The 18534-nt window shown below is 38.1% G+C and overlaps 3 protein-coding genes and 1 long non-coding RNA gene across 12 annotated transcripts; 1 reads left to right on the top strand and 3 right to left on the bottom strand.

The window, feature by feature from the left end:
* The first annotated feature begins 1059 nt into the window (after positions 1-1059).
* Positions 1060-4214, top strand: LOC126599414 (uncharacterized). 2 transcript variants are annotated; one of them, XM_050265791.1, is made up of 4 exons: positions 1060-1199; positions 1775-2756; positions 3094-3170; positions 3809-4214. In XM_050265791.1, exon 2 carries the CDS (start codon positions 1831-1833, stop codon positions 2668-2670), a length of 840 nt encoding a protein of 279 aa, XP_050121748.1. In that variant the 5' UTR covers positions 1060-1199; positions 1775-1830; the 3' UTR covers positions 2671-2756; positions 3094-3170; positions 3809-4214. The 2 variants fall into 2 exon arrangements, with proteins under 2 accessions (XP_050121748.1, XP_050121749.1); XM_050265792.1 differs by lacking the exon at positions 3809-4214 and adding an exon at positions 3284-3610.
* LOC126599008 (pentatricopeptide repeat-containing protein DOT4, chloroplastic-like) lies at positions 4114-7567 on the bottom strand (the record flags this gene model as incomplete). Its single annotated transcript, XM_050265397.1, has 1 exon — positions 4114-7567. A coding segment is annotated over one exon (2184 nt), but the record flags the coding sequence as incomplete, so codon positions are not given.
* A 1633-nt stretch (positions 7568-9200) lies between these two features.
* On the bottom strand, positions 9201-13455 carry LOC126599413 (uncharacterized). Of its 8 annotated transcripts, XM_050265790.1 has the most exons (5): positions 13318-13455; positions 10837-12468; positions 10620-10750; positions 10477-10552; positions 9201-10393 (listed from the first exon to the last, which is right to left on the bottom strand). In XM_050265790.1, the coding sequence occupies exons 2-5, from the start codon at positions 11081-11083 to the stop codon at positions 10065-10067; spliced, it is 783 nt and encodes a 260-aa protein (XP_050121747.1). In that variant the 5' UTR covers positions 11084-12468; positions 13318-13455; the 3' UTR covers positions 9201-10064. The 8 variants fall into 8 exon arrangements, 2 of the variants coding, with proteins under 2 accessions (XP_050121747.1, XP_050121746.1); XR_007615112.1 differs by having other exon boundaries at positions 10286-10393; positions 10620-12468; XR_007615114.1 differs by having other exon boundaries at positions 10286-10552; positions 10620-10719.
* A 1296-nt stretch (positions 13456-14751) lies between these two features.
* Positions 14752-15500, bottom strand: LOC126599417 (uncharacterized). The gene is made up of 3 exons (XR_007615118.1): positions 15239-15500; positions 15042-15153; positions 14752-14925 (listed from the first exon to the last, which is right to left on the bottom strand). It is a non-coding gene; the product is annotated as an uncharacterized LOC126599417 (long non-coding RNA).
* Between the last annotated feature and the right edge of the window lie 3034 nt (positions 15501-18534).

Raw genomic sequence — 18534 nt, 5'->3', positions numbered from 1 at the left:
GTGACTCCGGCAGGGCCGTACAGGTCACAGTTGGTGACTCCGGCTGGATGGGATATTGAGCTATAGAATCAGCCGTACAGGACCACTGTAGGGTCTCCGGTTGATTTATTATTTCACCTGATTTATATTGATGCATTCATATTATATTTTGGCATATGGCATGGCATGGCATAGTCTTTCTGAAAAGCGTTGAATGATTGTGATTTGAGCTTTTGATGATATATATATGTTTATATACTTTTTTTCTGGGAAAGTATACAGGTTTTACGGTGAGTGGTTAGAAATATTTTAAATGAAATGTTTTCGAAAAACTTTGTTTTACTGACCCACTCAATTTTGTTTTGCGCCCCTCCAGGTTCTAGATAGCAGAGCTTTGGTGGCCACGAGGAATCCAATGGTGTTCTGACAGAATTCACAAAAGTAGGACTCACCCTCGGGTGTTTCATCTTAATAATTGTATTTTTAAAGCTTCCGAATTGTGTAAATGGTTACGTCACTCTCACGTGACGGCCAATATGCCCTCCTTCGGGACGGGGTGTGTCATAAAATGTATCCATTTTTTTTCTAAACAAAATGTACCCATTTTTTTATATAAAACGTACCACCTTTTTTGTATAAAAGGTACCAACTTTTTGTATGTAAAATGTACGGTATAAAAATTACCAATTTCTTGTATGTAAAATGTCAATAATATAAGTAATGACAAATCATGAGTTTTATTTAAATATAATTTATCTTAATGACAAATCATGTCATTAGAATAAACTATACTTTTTTATATAAGTATAATTTATTTTTTAATATTTTTAATCCCACAAATCTTGATTTTTATTTAAAATCTTATTAATATAAGTAACTACAAGTATCAAATTAAAATTATAATAACTTACATACAAATGGATTATTGCATTAATTTTAGAAACTTCAATAAAAAATTAAAAACTAACAAGTTTTCAATTAAAGATAATTAATAAATAAGGATCGTATCCAAAGTTACCAAATTCCTAATTTTAAAAGTTAAAAAAATTAAAAAATAAAACCCAGCGTTGCAGACAAAACCCCCAGCTTAAACCCTAACACTTGCCCATCCGGACGCAGTTAACAAATTCCAAAATCTCTTCGGCCTCAACCGTCTAATGCTGCCACAGGATCTTCTTCAACCTCTCACCAATGTCCTTCCCCTTCCCCTTCCCCTCTTGGTACGTCTCTGAATCTCTCTCCCCGTTTCTTCTGCAACTGGTGGCTCCACTTTCTGTTTTTTGGCATGCTCAGTGATTGATTTTGATTACTTTTAATTCTATGGTGTTAGTTTTCTGGGTCACTGAAATATTAGGGTTTGAATTTGGAAGAATTAGATTACGAATCGCCAGTTAGGGCTAAACTTCAGGATTCTGGGGGCTGTTCTTGTGGATATTTCCTGCCGAAATTCTAGTTTCTCTGAAATTCACAGCCACTGTCGCCGTTATAAGGAAGATACCCGCTTCAACCGCGCACCCCCTTTTATCTATATTGAGAATATATCAGCGATTTTGTGGATATTCGTGTTCGTGTGTGTATGCATAAGTTTACGTTTCTTATACTTACACACTGGTTCGTTGTGTAGCGATTGGTATGTCTTAGGTCTTACTTGCATTTTTTTTCCATGAGCTGTGATATTTGCTTCTTGTTTTCCCTTTTTGTTCACCTGTCAATACACAAGAATTGCAAGTATGAAGTATCACATTCGTAGGTTTTATTGGGATTGCCAGAAAATAAAAATGTTTTCTTGTTACAGATTCTACTAGTCGGAGAAGCTACAGCAACTAGTTCTTTTCCGTTCTGGCTCCTATTATGCTTGCCAACTGCAGACAAGTTTTCAACCCTTCTCGTTGCTCTATGAGATTTGCTTCTTCTGAAGGTTATTCTGTTCTTAATTCAAGTGGTCTTCAACACTGGTTCAAAAATTGGCAAGGACTCAGAAAAAATAAACTGACAGCAAGCACTTTTGCTGCGGCGGTTGGTTTTTTTCATCGCAGAAGACTCCAGCTTTGGCTAGAGAAGATTGGAGCCCTTGAACCATTTTTGGGTAATTTGGCTACCTGTTGGAGCAATATCAAAGAAGAGGAAGCACTTGAAAGATACAAGCTGATAACAGGAAATTCCGTTTTGTTTCCTGAATTTCAAGTTTATGGTAATAGGAATGTTGGAGAGGATTGGCTGGGAGCTTCACCAGATGGGGTGATTGATAGGCTGGTATACGGATTGCCTTCACGAGGAGTACTGGAGATTAAGTGTCCATTTTTTGATGGAAATATGAAGAAGGCTACCCCTTGGTCACGAATTCCTCTGTATTGTGTTCCACAGGCTCAGGGTTTAATGGAAATACTTGACAGGGATTGGATGGATTTCTATGTTTGGACTCCTAAAGGGAGCAGCCTATTCAGGGTATATCGGGATGCAGAATACTGGGATGTTCTGAAAATAGTTCTCTTGGATTTTTGGTGGAATCATGTCCAGCCAGCGAGGGAGATCTTGAGCAAGTCTCAGATTAGAGATCCCCTCGTTGAATTAAAATCGCTCAAGCCAACACCCAGGCATGAACTGTGTAGTTATATAGTTTATGAAAGCAAATGCGTTGTTGATAACTCCAAGTTATTGATGCGTGAAATCAATGGCAAACTGGTAAACTGATTCATCTCTAACCACAGTATAGGCACTTCAGCTTATTGATTCGTGAAATCAATGGCATGTCAAGTAGCTGGATGTGACTTTGATGAGTTGAGTAATTGATTTTATGTCCGTTGTTTTCTTTTGTATTAATTGCATTCAAATTTCTTCTTCATCATATTTGTCCTTCCCAAGACTGTATTTACTTTGTAATTACATTGCTGTAGAGTATTGTTGTTGATGGGGTTTGCTCAAATCATATCGGTTTCGTAGTTTTACTTGTAGGAAAATTTAATTAGATGGATCTAAATAGCACATAAGTCTCAGTCGGGGATTGGTCGAACAATGCATTTTTCTATTAAAGTTTAAGTCTTCATGAAAGTCTCGTTTAAATTTAGCATGTGATCCTGAACTAGATCTCTTGGTATTTTTTATTTGTTCTTGCAGAAGATTTTACTGGAGTTGGATTGTACATTATCTCAAAGGCAAGTAAAAGGCTGTAAAGACGGTCTCAATTATTTCAGGTACAATTTCTTTATTTTACTAATTTAAAGAAATGAATGATGCTATTGATCGACTCAGAAATACATAAAGCCTTACATAATATTTCTCATCTGTTCTTTTGGATCGAAAGCAGTGGTTGGGAGTGCTCTCTACTTTAATTTAGTATCCAAGGATCTTTTGTGTATGAACGGATTGCAGAAATATGACAGATAGCTAGCTAGTAGGTTATGCAGAGGTATTTGCTAGAAATCTCTTATCGAATTTGAAGGGGTTGAAATGTGTACTAAAAGTCCGCAAGTAATGTACGAATGAATAAGGTCATTTGTAAAACAATCTGTGATTTGTTTAAGCTAGTCAATCTGTGATTTGTCGCTTCCTTGGCTGATCAGATTCGAGAAACTTAAATTTATAGTTACTCGTTTTTGAGAGGTGAATCTATAAATTATCGTTAGTTTTTTCATCACATTCGAGCTCTCGTTTTCCCTCACTATGTTCGAATGGCATTGTGCGGGCTGGGCATCTTCTGCTTCGGGTCTTTTGAGTTGGTGATTGTTATCAAATTGTTATTTGAATTAAATTCTGTTGGAATTATATGTTGATACTTCTTTCAGTCTTGGTTGTCCTGATATCTGAATGCAACAATTAAATTGTTTTGCAGATACTACCAGGTCTAGGTGTTTGAACAACGAAGCGGAGAACGTTCATATAGATGACTTGCTTAGATGAAAGGGAAGTGTTATAGGCACTTCAAAAATCTCATTCTACACTCCTCGCAAGTGTATTTTGCTTTCCAAATATATAAAGTTTGGAGTGTAGAATGAGATTTTTGGAGTGCCAATAACAATTCCCAAACAAAATTATTGAACCATTTGTAGGTACAGATTTCCGTGGCAAGCTTAGCGTTTGATTGCTAATTTCTTGTTTCCCGTATTTCGTCTATACGACTGGTATCAGGCTATGCCAAGTACAAGAGACGCATGTATATGTTTTTGGTTTACATGAGTTTGTGACACACATGATGATTACCATCTCTTCAATACACTTGATCTATTTTATAGGCTTAATTTCTACGGAGACGGTATTCAAATGAGTAATGATTTCCGCACTCCTTTTCCTCTGCTCCTTTGATTGGCATAACCCAACGCCAACGGAGATAACAAAAAGAGCGAGTACGGAAATCACTCCCCCATTCAAGTTTCTACTAAGCGTTTTATTTGGGGAACGTAAATGAGACCGCATGGAAGGAAATGTATGTGCCAAGGGATACCTGCATCTTCATTCCTACCACCCTATTTCGATAAGTCGTCCATGCCACCACATCACCACCTCCGTCACCACCATCGTCCCCACTTCCCTATGTTTACTAAACTTCCACCACCACCATCATCTCGTGTTTCCGAGACATGAACATGTCGGTTTACCAGCCGGAGATCAGAGTTATTCAGATTTATGACATTGGCTTAAATTTGTACGTGACATTTTTTATGTTCTCGGAGGAATGCTATTTCGATATGTCGACCTGTATTAGGTGTTTAGTTCAAGCACCTTGCTCTAACTCTGAGATGGTTTTGAGTTGGGCATGAAAGGAGACGAGTTTGCCTGAGAGATCGAGGACGATGGCTGTGATCCATCTCTTGCAGTTTCAGATGCTCAACTTGAGCATGACTTCCGAGCGATTTCATATTTCTGTCTCAACGACGACGCTCATCATGCCAGCAGCCTCCAGTAATGGTGAACTTGATCTGCCAACGGACAGCCTCCGAAGCAAACTGCTCTTGAGCATCACCTGCTACTAACGTGCTTATGACGGGCAGAAAGGAATACTTCATGAATCACGGCTTATTACAAATCCCTGTTTCACATCAGATGGAATTCGCCGTTCTTTACCAACTAAAATAGAAAAGGCTGTATCACATCAAGAATCTGTAGCCGCTTGTTTTCCTACTTAAGCATCCAAACTTAATGAATCGCATCCCACTTCATGGCGTGAGATCGATCTCCAAAAGCCAGAAACAAACCCAAAAGGCCTTCCCTTTCTTGTGCCTCACCATCTTAAAACTAACTTGGCACTTATCTTCTCAACTTCTGACTAACCACTTGGATTTTGCTACCGTGCTGCTATCGCTGCGAAGCAAAGTCCTGATAGTATCACAAACCATTGTCCCTTTGAGTAGGCAGCTATATCCGTCAATTAACATGTCAAGTTAGCTGATCAGCAACTTCAAATCAATCCCTATTGCATCCTGCTTAAACATTCCAATATTTCATAAATTTCCTCCACTTGATGGTGCGATCTATCTCCTGAAACAAACCCATAAATTCTTCCTTCAGCCTCAATCCAGCTCCACCCTGGCATCTTCTTTAGATCCATCTCGCTCATAACTCTCCTTGTCTCTTCTACTCCATCCCACTGTCCCACACTAGCTTGTGTGTTACTCAACAGAGTATAGTACCCAGCGTTATCAGGTTCTAGTTCCAAGAGCCTCTGAGCAGCATACTCCCCAACATCTCTGAGACTGTAAATTCTACATCCTGAAAGAAGAGCACCCCAAATCCTACTATCCGGAAAAGTCATCATTTTCATAATGACAGCTAAGGCCTCTTTAAGCTTCCCAGATCGACCCAAGAGATCGACAATGCTAGTGTAATGGTCTAAATCAGGTTCAATACCAAACTTCCATTTCATGGAACAAAAAGCATCACAACCTTCAGTAACAAGACCAGAATGGCTACAAGCAGATAACAAGCTTATGAAGGTGACACTATTTGGTCTTACTCCTTCTCTAATCATCAGGTCAAATAGTTTCAAGGCTTCAAAACCAAGTCCGTGGCTTCCACAGCCCTCAATCATTGATGTCCAAGTCACTATATCTTTGACCAACATTCTATCAAAACACACTCTAGCTGCAGATAGACTACCACATCTTATGTACATGTTTATTATGGAGGTTTCGAGATGAGTATAGCTTTCCTCGTCTTCATACAATGATTTCCTTATGATGTAGCCATGAATTTGTTTTCCCAACTTCAAAGCACCTAGGTTTGCAAATGCATCAACGAGGCTTCTTAGTATCTCAGCCCATGGTTCCGGACCCAAAGCTTGCATTTCGCGAAAGAGTCCAACAGCTTCACTAAACCAACCATTTTGAATGAAGCCAAACATCATTGCACCCCAAGTAATGCTGTTCCTGTGAGGGATTTCTCTGAACAGCCTATCTGAGATTCCTAATTCTCCACACTTGGCATAGAGGTCTAACAAAGATGTCTGCAAAACATGATCACAAAGCCCACGTTTTATCGCCAAACAATGCAAGCTTTCACCTTGGGAAAGAATCCCATGTTTGGTCAATGCTGATATAACCAAAGTTAATGTCTCAACGCCCGGCGCCACTTTGCCCTGCATATCATTGAACAACTCTCTTACTTTCGCAACATCCCCTCTGGAAGAAAAAATGGAAATGCAGATATTCCAGGAGACGACATCCCTTCTATCAAGCTCGCTGAAAAAGCCTTCAACTTCGTTGATTGTACCTAATTTAGCATACATTCTCAAGATTGAGTTCTGCACAGATGCATCATACAGCAAACCATTCTTAATCACATAACCATGAAATTGACTTCCACATATTGCACTTTCAGTGCCACAACATCCTTGCAACATGATCAACATAGTAACGGAATTCGGTTCCAACTCCAACCTCATTTCATTGAACAAGCTCAACCCACTGGGAACATTCCCCTCCGAAACATACCCGGAAATCATCGATGTCCATGAAACCAAATCTCTTTGACACATTTCATCAAACAACTTACGAGCATGATCAATTGCTCCGCATTTCACATACAAATCAATCATTGTATTACCAAAATACATATCCATTCCAAAACCCATTTGAATTGCCACACAGTGAACCATTCCTGCATACCCAACTTCACCCCCAAGCAACACAACCACCCTGTTTACAATCGGGAACGTAAAGCAATCATGCGAAACACCCAACTCACGCATCTTCTTGTACAGCAACAGAGCCGAATCAACAAGACCACATTCAACATGGGACTTCATCATTAAATTCCACAACATGGTATTTGGTTCTCTAATCGAACCGAAAACCGAAACGGCGCTGTCGAGGTCATCGAAACGAGCGTACAGAGTGAATAACTTTGAAAAATGGGAAGAGGGCTGGATCCCAGTTGAGACCAGGATACGAGCGTGGACCTGTTTCAGGGTCTGGAGGTTCGGACATGAATGCAGCAGCACCGAGCTTGACGAAGAAGAAGAAGAAGAAGAAAGAGAGGGGGCGGTGTGGTGGTAGTGGGATTTCAAGTGATGGGTTCGAAGTAGCAGAGCAAGCTTGGAGTGGAGAGACGAGAACTCGAAACGTTGGAAAACATGGAAACGGGAAGAAATCTTGAAAGATTAAGACGAGGACTTGAAATCTGGAAAAGCTAGAGAGACAGTATTCTCAGTTTTGTGCACAAAGGAGGTTCAAATCAGTGAGCGAATGAATAAAACCTAGTGCCAAAGAGTCCCACATCGACCAGTCGCAAGGAAAGGATTGAACAGAATCTGTTCTATAGGATCGTGTTTAGCATCCTTCACCTCTAAGGAAACGGGAACCCTAACCTGGTGGATGAATCATGACCGTGTGATCAGAGCGTGATTAACAGCCTCTTAGTCAGTTTCAGTGGCTGGTGGTTGGGACAAGGATTGTCTGCTTTCCCACTTTTGGTGCTCTTCTCGTGCTTTATTGTTTTGTGCGGTCACGGTTAATTTACATCAACATTTTATATTTTTTTATAAAGATAATAAGATAAAAATGAATAGTAATTAACAGCTGATGGTTCCTTTTTTGATAATATTGTTATGCAACGACATTGAAAAAGTATAACAACATTATAACAACATTGAAAGAGTATAGGGAGTTGGCAAATTAAATTAAGAAAAGAGATTTGAAGCTATTTTTTTCATTTTCTTTGTAAATGGTTTAAAACCGAACTGAACTGAACCAAATTATTTGGTTTCATTTCGGTTTTAGCCTCAAAACCGCACCAACCAAACCATGATGACCCCTAATTGTATGATTCCTTGGTTCCATCAAGCGGTTGAGGATCGTTCTCAGCCAGTTTCACTGGCTGGGGTGGTCGCACGGTAGTCTGATAGGTTTCCTTTTTTTTTTTTTTTTTTTAAATTTAATTTCTTTTTAGCTGGATTGAAAATTGTATGACTAATTATATAGCTACTTATATGGCACATGTGTAAGAACTAAGAAATTATATAAATACTATTTGAGGTGTTTGTATATGAACTCTTCAATCCTCGTGATAAAAGTGGTGTACGCTCGTTATTCACAAAGCATTTATGCGTAGCTTATCCAAGAAGTGGATGATTGACCAAATCAAGCCATTTATGAATAATAGTATATCACTGATAGACTTAGAGCCATAAAGAAGTTCTTGACGTTCATAAAATATCATTTTGATTATTATATCGCCAAAGGATTGACATAAGATCATTCGTGGAAAAATGTTTGTTCAAGGCACTACTACGAAACTATTTATTAGTGTCGCTATGATAATTGATAAGAAACGTATATTACTGTCGGATATTAAACAAAATCCGACAGAAAATGGATATAGTGGCAAATAAGCAACAGAATTGCCAGCGTCATGAAATGATTTTTCTATTGGTTAAGGCGCTATAACCGACAGAGTATTAATAATGAATAAATAAGAGCATTCTCTGTCAGATAAAACCAAGGTATTAAATATCGGTAATATCGGTAGTCCGAAAACACGGAAATATCGATGGAAATATCGGGATAATATCGATATCGATAAAAATTACATGGAAACCACGAAAATTGTAAGAAAAACTTGGAAATTTTTATTGAAACTTTGCAGGATGTTTATTTAGTCAATTATCTATTAGTTTATCACAAAAAATTGGAAGGCATTGCATGATGGATTTAACATAATCAAGTTGATTATATAGCGAGCTGACAAACATTGTGAGTGTAGAAAATATGTAGTAATTAATGAAAGAAGTCTAAACACACCATAATCATTTATATATAATGAATTAGTACAATATTTTACACTTTAGTACCACATAGAGTTCCTATGAGGTTCAAATTTTTCACTATCTTCATCATCTCTATGTGTAGAGTGAGTGTATTGTGAAGAGTAGTTATCAAATGAAAAATCCCCAAAATAGTTTTGCATGTAATTGTTAACATGCCACCCATATGGATCCGAGATTGGTTGAGGTTGTCCATAAGCAAAATCATTTGAAGATTGAGTCTGGGATTGTTTCCATGAGTCGCTTGATTCCATCCCAACAAGAATGGGATATGAAGGGTAGGGAAATGGTTGGTTATGAGTATAACCATAGTTACTGCTTCCCACTCAAACAGAGTCTGAAGTTCTAGATAACGAGTCATCTTCTTGACTTGACAAAATCCCATTGCCTCTTTCTCTACTAGTATAATCCTTCCCTATGGCACCAATTCCTGGTCCTGCCCGCCTACTGCCATGGTCATCATCCTGTGTTGCATGCGTGAAGTTTGCCTTACCAGTGAAGGGGGTCATAAATCCGGGAAGTGGTCTATAATAGTTTCCATATCCACCACCACTACCTCCAGCTCCACTGTATCCTTCATCATTCCCACCTCCGGTGGTAGGTGAGTCTCCTGATCTTGTACTAGAGCTATCATTAGTATCAGCACGATGTTGTGGTTGTGTAGGATTAGAAGAAGGTGGAATTCCAGTGTTTCTTGGTCTTGGGCGCAAAAGTTCTTCCAAAGAGTCAGCACTGCTAGATCCCACCTCCTCATCTAATACTCTTTCTACATTTATCCCTTCATTACGTGCTTCTTCAGCAACTCTGGGAGCTGGGTTGCCTTCATCATCATCTAAATGAAGAGGTCTAATCCATTGATAAAGTTGGTTACCCTCTGTATCATCATCTTCACCAACAATATCAAACACACTAGTGGGTCACCACGGTCGACATGATCTATTTCTGCTTCCTTATCTCGAATTTGAAGCTTCATGTTGTAGTAGCAATAAACTAATTTTTCCAACCTACTACGAGCCAACCTATTTCTTTGCTTTGTGTGTTTGAGTGCAAATGTGCTCCAATTTCTTTCACAAGCAGATGAGGAAGCTGTTTGTGATAATACTTTGATTGCTAACTTTCTCACAGTTGGTGCATCGGTCCCATACATGATCCACCATTCAGCTACAATGAAAAACAATGTTGATAAGCCTAATAACTCGAACAAATTCTATTATAAACTTATAGTGAAATATGTTTACACTCACTAGGAGACATTGTTGTTCGAGCAGCAATTGATGTTGGTTCTCCAAAAGTTCTTCTTGCATCTTTAAACCATGTTAGCTGAATTCAATAAATCGTGTTAGTTTAATCCAACAAAGTAATTATTATAATTTAAGTAATTGTGTACCTCATTTCCAAATTGGCCAACTTCTGGTGATGCAGGGTCCAATTTAGAGTATACATTATGTACAGCACGTATAAGGGCACCATCATCTCCAACACCGGGTCTGTATTGGTATCGAGGATTCAAATAATATGCTGTTCAAAGAAACACATACGCTAATAAGAGAAAAAATACTTATGCAACTAAAGAAATGAATTGCAAATTATGACATAATTTATACCTGCTGCATGCAAATCGTGGTATAATGTTTTATACCATCGGTCATCAATTATCTTTATGACCCACCTTGCACCAGGTTTTCTTTCCAATTCCTCCTTCACTACACGCATCAACTCATATATTGCCCTCATAGTAGGATACACTTCTATGTCAACAATCCGTAAAACTTTGTAAAGAGGTTCAAACACTTGGCACACATATTCTGATTGAGTCCAAAAAGCATGATCAAACACTATACTTTCCACCATACGACCTGCATTTGAGCGACTCAAATTGTGGTTGGCCCAATCTTCACTAGTGAATAATTGCTTCAACCCTGCTTTCTTCTTAAGTAGGCTGTCTAATGCAATTTAGTTGGTGGCGAATCGAGTGGTAGCTGGACGAATAATTTCTCCTTTGCAAAATTCACACATCTTTGCCAACAACCAACCGTGGTTGTAAATATAATTTGTGATCGTTCTAGCTCTTTTTACAACATTAGCAATATTCTCTCTCTTCCCCATTGCCTCAAACATGAGATCAATACAATGTGCTGCACATGATGTCCAAAACACATTATGATGCTTCATTAACTTTTTTCCAGCTTTGACAAATGCATAACCGTTGTCGGTCACGACTTGGACAACATTATGCTCTCCCACCTCCATGATTACATCCCTCAATAACTTGTAAATATACTTGTAGTTCTTTATATGGTCTGAAGCATCAACAGACTTTAAAAAAATTGTCTTTCCCTTGGAGTATACCATGAAGTTTATGATAGACAATCTGGTTGGGCCAGTCCATCCGTCACACATGATTGTGCAATCATTAGTTTCCCACTTTGACCTCAACTTGTTAACATACTCACCAATGTCTTTATGCTCCATTTCCAAATATTTGTTTCTTACCTCATAGGGAGTGGGAGGCTGTACTCCAACACCGGCCTGTTGACATCCCAACACCATATTTTTGAAATTATGTGATGATGCCTTCTCAGCAGGGACATTTTCATAGATAAAGAACTTGCTAATTAGACGCCCCATTCCCCCCTTCACATTACCTCCCTTGAAATAACTCCAAACACTCTTTTGACGTGCTTTGGATGAGTTATATAAACTTGGGGCTATTGGTGGTGTTGGTTGTGATTCTCTAAGACTGCCTCCCCGTCTCATTTGTGCACCACCACTTGTCCCGGAACCTTGTCCTCTATTAGGAATTTTATGAAGGTGTTCTCTTTCCCATGCTGACTGTTTGGAGGCATGTAATGCTTGTTTGAAACTGCGCCGTTCTTCAGGTCCCATTTCATCATCACATTCGTCCTCATCGTCATCATCATCACTGTTAACCGCTTGGCCAATGCCTTCTCCTCGTAGCCCAGCTCGAATATTTTCCATTCCATATGTTTTCTTTTCCTTCTGATGTTTTTTATTTTTTAATAATGTGGTGATGAATGCCTTCACTTCTGGGGGGACACTATCGCATCGTTGGACATTATATCCTAGATCTAATCCACTAAGATGGTGCTTAAGTCGTGTCACTCCGCCACTCTTCATTACATGACCACAATATTTGCAAATTGTGCCATGTTTGTTTCCGTCTATTGGGTCTCCATGTTCCCAAGCTGGATCACGTTTAGACATCTTAAACGTACCTGTATTTATTTTGCATGGAAATTAGGCAATTATTTTTTGGCCAAAAAATATAGTAGTGACGGTTATATAAGAGAACCTAAATAATAAAGTTATTCTACAAAAGAATTAAATAGGAAGTAAACAAAATGATTGTAAGGTGTAGAAATTATAAAAATAATATGGAATAATAAAACCTAATATTAATGAATAATAACCAGTTTGATAATAAAATAATAAATAACATTAAACATTAAAATTATCCTAGGGAATAATTATACAACATTACTTAATTACTTCAAAAAATTAACATATTATTTGGTTCTTAGATCACATGCACGGGTCCACACAAATTATTTTGTATAATTAACCTCCTTATATATGTACATTATCTATATATCCAATTTAACTAGTGTTTGTATTATATATTATTACAAATTGTTAAGAATTAATAAAGTGTTCTAGACAAACTTCTTTCTTTTTTAGTGTTTTAAAACCTTTTTTTTGTTTTTGTTTTTTGTTTTTTGAGAAAAGTGTTTTAAAACTTTTTAAAATTGTTTATTCTTTCCTTTTCTTTTCCTTGCCGTTTCTTTTATATTCTTTGAAAATGGAGACTAAAAGGATTGATTATGGACCCTTTTCGTGGGAGGTATGTAGAAATTGTTTAATCAAAATGGATAATCAAGAGCAAACGAGCTCGAACAAAGCCATAAAGCAAAGTTAGTAAATGTTTTGCCCCTCTTTTGGTGTTGGAAAGTTCATTTACGATAGTGTGAGGATGTGAAAATTAAAGAATCTCATGCATGGGTCCACACAAATTTTTTTGTTGTTGTATAAATTACAATAATATAAATGTAAGTTTGTAAACTTACCTTAAATGTAACAAATCTGGAACTTTCGATGTCGTACGTAGCAGCATCAAAACCTCGACGATCCTCTGCAGCTTGACGTCTGTGAATAAATGAGAGAGAAAAGGTTTTGGAAAGGATCTGAAAGGGCTAAGGGAAGAAGAAGAAACGAAAATGTGTAATAGAGGTTTTTCAATTTTCGAAGGGTAAAAAAATGTGTGATGATCTGATACTCCACCTCTGGGACGCACACGGTTTTGAACTTTTGACAGTGTTTTTTTTACACACACACATGGGTTTGACAGTGAGAAACCACTCCACTATACATTTTTGTCTTGTCACTGTTTTTTTCACACACAGATATATCTTTTTGTCTTGTCAAGATTTTTTTCACGGAAAATGATTCTCATGTGATTTGAAGGTGTAAGGCTACATGCCTATATGGTAGTATGGGCATATGACAATTTGGTTCAGTTTCAGTGGGTTTTCTTTGGATTTATTTGCAAAATTATTGGCACACACACACTCACACTAACCTAACATCTCACAGTCACAGGCACATTATTTTCACATCTTTTCACCTCTGGGTGCAAAATTATTTTCACCTATTTTCACCTCTGCAACACTCTGCAACACACACACACACGATGCAACACGCACACACGCACACGCAACACGCAACACGCACACACGCACACGCAACACGCACACACGCACACGCACACGCAACAAGCACACACGCACACGAACACACGCATACCTTTCTGGATCCTTCTCTCTCTCCCTCGGTCTCTCCGTCTCCTTCTCTCCCTCGGTCCGGTCTCTCTGTAGTCCGTCCAATATGCTGGGTCACCTCATCACCTTAGACTCTCTCGAATCTCGATCTCGATCTGGATCCTTCCCTCAGTCTCTCCATCCTTCTTCTTCTCCCTCAGTCTCTCAAACTCGATCCTTCTCCGGTTCTCCCCCCAATCTATTCTCTGTAACTCCGCCAAGCACCATCACCACCTCCCCCCCATCTCTTCTCTGCAACTCCGACGAGTTGCTTGGGGCCTTTTTACGGTCTCTCTACACCATGGGGGACGTGATTTTGCTGTTGTTCAGCTCGTACCCACCACCTGTGGTTTCCTCCTCCCTTTCTCACCTCCCGGTAGCGGCGACGGCGACGAATATCGCGATATTTACTCAAAAAAATATCGGCCAGTAAAAAAAACGATATTATCGGCGAAATATCGCCGATAATATCGATTTTTAAGACATTGGATAAAACCGACAAGGCACAATTTTGAAATCTGCTCAATGCTAGTGCTTTTAAAAAAAATTGAGAAAAATATGCACATGAATTACGAAACAGAAACCATTCTAACCATGAAACAAACTTAAATTTAAATTGACAAATCCATTCTTTATCCATTAATTTTTTTTTTAAATTTACTTGAATACGTTGAATTTAATTGAATGTTTACACTAGGCCAAACAAAATCTGAAAAATAAAGTAAAAGAAACAACAAACATTTGTTGACAACTTCATCTTCCTCAAAAGACTTGCACCTCATCCCAGACTTGCTGCTCACAAACAACTTCATCTTCCTCAAAAGACTTGCATCTCACAAACAACGTCATCTTTCTCAACTTCATCACAATTATTTAGGGCAGCATACATACAAAAAAAATATACATGAGTATAATGGAGACAATCAGATATATGGATGCAGAGACCATGCTCAATCTGGGTTGAGCATTTATACCTGTATTTCTGAGATCTGTGGACATCGTGGTTGCCGCTGCTCATTTTTCTTGTGAATCTAAAGTCTGATGTTGCTACCATTCCTTGTGTTCGCCATCATCTCTGATCGTCATCTACAACACAATCTCACGAACTAGGCTCGGATTTCACTATTGCATTTGTGCAAATTAATGAGGAAACAAGATCGATGCATTTTACCTTTGTACGTCAGCAAGCCGAGACGGCTAAAATAGGTGAGTTAGACTCTGTCTGCGAAAAAATGAAGGCAAATCTGTGTTCAGATTTGCAAGTTTCAGAATATGGAGCTGCAATACAAAACCAGAGAGAACTGATGGATGCTTTCAGCTTGGACGAATCGGTTTGACAGAAAAGAGGGAAGCTTTGGTTTTGATTGTAGGCGGGTAAGGTTTTTCCGAAAGCAAGAGGAATGTAAGAAATTGCAGGAGAAAGTAGAGAGAGATGGGGTAAACGGCACATGAGGAATGGCAACAATGAGAAAAGGGAAGCTGATAACTCAACTTATATACTAACTTGCTAGGGTTTCTCTCACACGGGAATCTGAATGAACAACAAATTGAAAAAGTTTTGGCGTAAAAATAATAAAATAGTCAATTTTTATCTGTTATAACCGTCACCATTAACTTAAAAACCGCCAGAATCTGTTAAAAATATTTTTTAAAAAATAATTAAAAAATACTAGCGGTTATAATAATTTTATGGCGATTGCATCCGACATTAAATATCTGTCAGGAATTTATGTCGAATATAACCGACATGATTTCATTGTTATCTGACACTAACTGAATGATGTGTCATATCTTTTATCCAACATAATGGCTTATTAAACCGTCACCATCATCCAACACCTAAAGCTAATATTGTAGTAATGAAGGTGCAAGAAATTCCATGGCTACTCATGGTTGAAATATGTTCTCAATAGAGTGATGAAAATGTACTTGCATTTACTTTATATAAAATCGAAAGAAGCCACCTACTTGTGAAAACATAGGTGCTCCTTAAGAAAAAAAAACTATTTTGGAGGTGTTTTACATTAACTAGAGAGATTTTATGTGAGTCTACCAATCTATGCAAAAGAAGTCCCTAAATAGGGGGGACCCAAATTTGTTCATGATTACTTGCAATTGTGCAAAATGATGAGTCTTAAGATGTAGCCCTAGAGGTAGTTGTGATATATGTCATACTTTTAGACATAAGAGCTACAAAAGACACATTATATTAACGTTTTTATAGAACGTTATGATGCACATTTATACAAGTATCACCAAGATACGATATGATTCGCCTTGGCACTGAAGTAGCGAGTGGGATGAGAAATATGTGTTTGAGATGCATTGGAGTGTGAGACCAGACACGTGTATGATCTCACATACAAAATGTACACTAGATATGTAACGCCTCGACCCAAAAAATTTATTTCGGAAACTAATTTCGGTGATGGGTCCAAATTAAACTTTTGTTGACTTTCTACCATTTATCACAATTCTTTTATTTAATTCTTAGTTACTCACAAAATCTATAACCTAAATTGATTTCCAAAAACATAAGGTAAATTTTTAAATTTATCACCCAATTCCTTTTCTTAGACAGATTTTCAACAAAAGATTAATCTTGGTTATTTTTAAGGCTGCATCTAACTCCTGTTAGATTGTCTACGTACCCTTGAACGAGATCAAGCCTTTTGTAGTTCACATTCATTCTTTTTTTCCATTTCCGAAATATTCTAGTAACATAAATTTCTAACATTAGTGTTAATAATCAAAACATGCCAAATAGATATCAAATATGTACTTAAAATATTGAAATTCACATAAAAAGACAGCGTTGGCTCATTGGCCACGCGCCACCGTGGGTGGTGGTCGGCCGTCCCGACTCGCTGGAAAATTCAACTATATAAAAAAATTACCAAATTTTGTAGGAATGTACAACTCAAGGGGAGGAACATTTTTCATACCTTGGCCGAACCCTAGTTCAGTCGAGAAGTGGCCGGAAAAGGCCTCGAAACGTCGACCTCGATCTGTTAATTCTGGTGATCCGCCGCCCCTATAGTTGTTTGGGCTTTGTTCCCTACCTCATGAGGAGTAGTTTAATGGTGGTGGTCGACTGCCAACCATCATTATTATTGGCCATACAATTATAAAGAATTTCGAAGTATAATCATCATTGGCCAAACAAAGATTTTACCACGATTTTCTTTTTATCCCAATCAATGTCTAGTAGATCGGAAAAGATTGTAATATCTGGCCAATACACATCACACATTTTTATCACTTCAATAATTCATTCTCACAACCCACACATGAATCTTTTCTCCTCGAAACATTGGGTCTTTGTGCCCATTCATCTATTTCTTCCCATTTCACATGTCATTTCGCCCAATTCATTGTTCACGGGGCCATTTTGCCCAATCACACTTCTTTGGGCCTTTTTTCCCAAATCAACATCCACGGGCCCTTTTTGCCCAATCACACATCTTCTCATTCCATGGGCCATTATGCCCAAATCGACATCCATGTACCTTTTTCGCCCAATTCAACATCTACGGGCCTTTTCTGCCCTAATTAACATCCATGAGCCATTTTCCGCCCAATTCAATAATTCTCATTTGCACAGGTATAATATGACTTTTCCATCTACTTGTCACAGTTTCACAATCATTGTATCGTTCAAGATTTTCATAACACATATTGACACACCCCGACCTAGATCGAAGCATGCTGGCCGTCACGTGAGGGTGACGTAGCCATATGCACAATGCGGAAGCAATAAAGATATAAGGAAATGCGAATAAATAAAAACCAACTAACTAGATCACTAGATAAGGTAAGGTGCAAGTGCAACGTTAAGTGCGAGTTCACAATTAGAGCATACGTAGCCTAAGTGCAGTCCAGCAGGACGAATACTAATTATACAACAACAAAGATAATCCTACATTGGTAATAATCTGTCAGAGCTACCGGGAATTCCTTGTAAGCCACCGACAAGCACTCTTAACTAGAACCTGGAGAGGGGCAAAACAGAAAGTGTGAGTGAGCAAAAAACAAAGCTTTTCAAAACCATTTCATTTATCAAAAGTTCTAACCCCTCTCCGTAAAACCAGTATAGTTTCCCAGAAAATAGAATGCATATATATATATATATATATATATATATATATATATATATATATATATATATATATATATACATATCTCAATACTATGCTTAGAAAACGATATTCATAAGTATGCCATGCCAAATATCTCAAAATAACAGAATAAGTAACTCAGGTGAAATAACATATCAGCCGGATCCACCTAAAGTGGCCTATACGGCTGAATCTATAGCTCAACAAGTATGCCTGCACACGAGTTGGAACCACCTAAAGTGGTTTGTACAACAAGACTAGGTGTAAATAATAAATACACTCTAGTGCTACGATCACGTGAAGACTGTGCGAATAATTATGGGTCACCTACGAGTCGAAACCACCTGTA

This window comes from Malus sylvestris, chromosome 14 (assembly GCF_916048215.2).
Source record: "Malus sylvestris chromosome 14, drMalSylv7.2, whole genome shotgun sequence".
Taxonomy (NCBI): domain Eukaryota; kingdom Viridiplantae; phylum Streptophyta; class Magnoliopsida; order Rosales; family Rosaceae; genus Malus; species Malus sylvestris.
This window is presented reverse-complemented; position numbering and strand designations above follow the sequence as displayed.

Excerpts from the sequence above, each read along its gene's own strand:
- LOC126599414 (XM_050265791.1), top strand. The coding sequence starts at position 1,831 with ATGCTTGCCAACTGCAGACAAGTTTTCAACCCTTCTCGTTGCTCTATG.
- LOC126599413 (XM_050265789.1), bottom strand. The coding sequence starts at position 12,457 with ATGTCTAAACGTGATCCAGCTTGGGAACATGGAGACCCAATAGACGGA.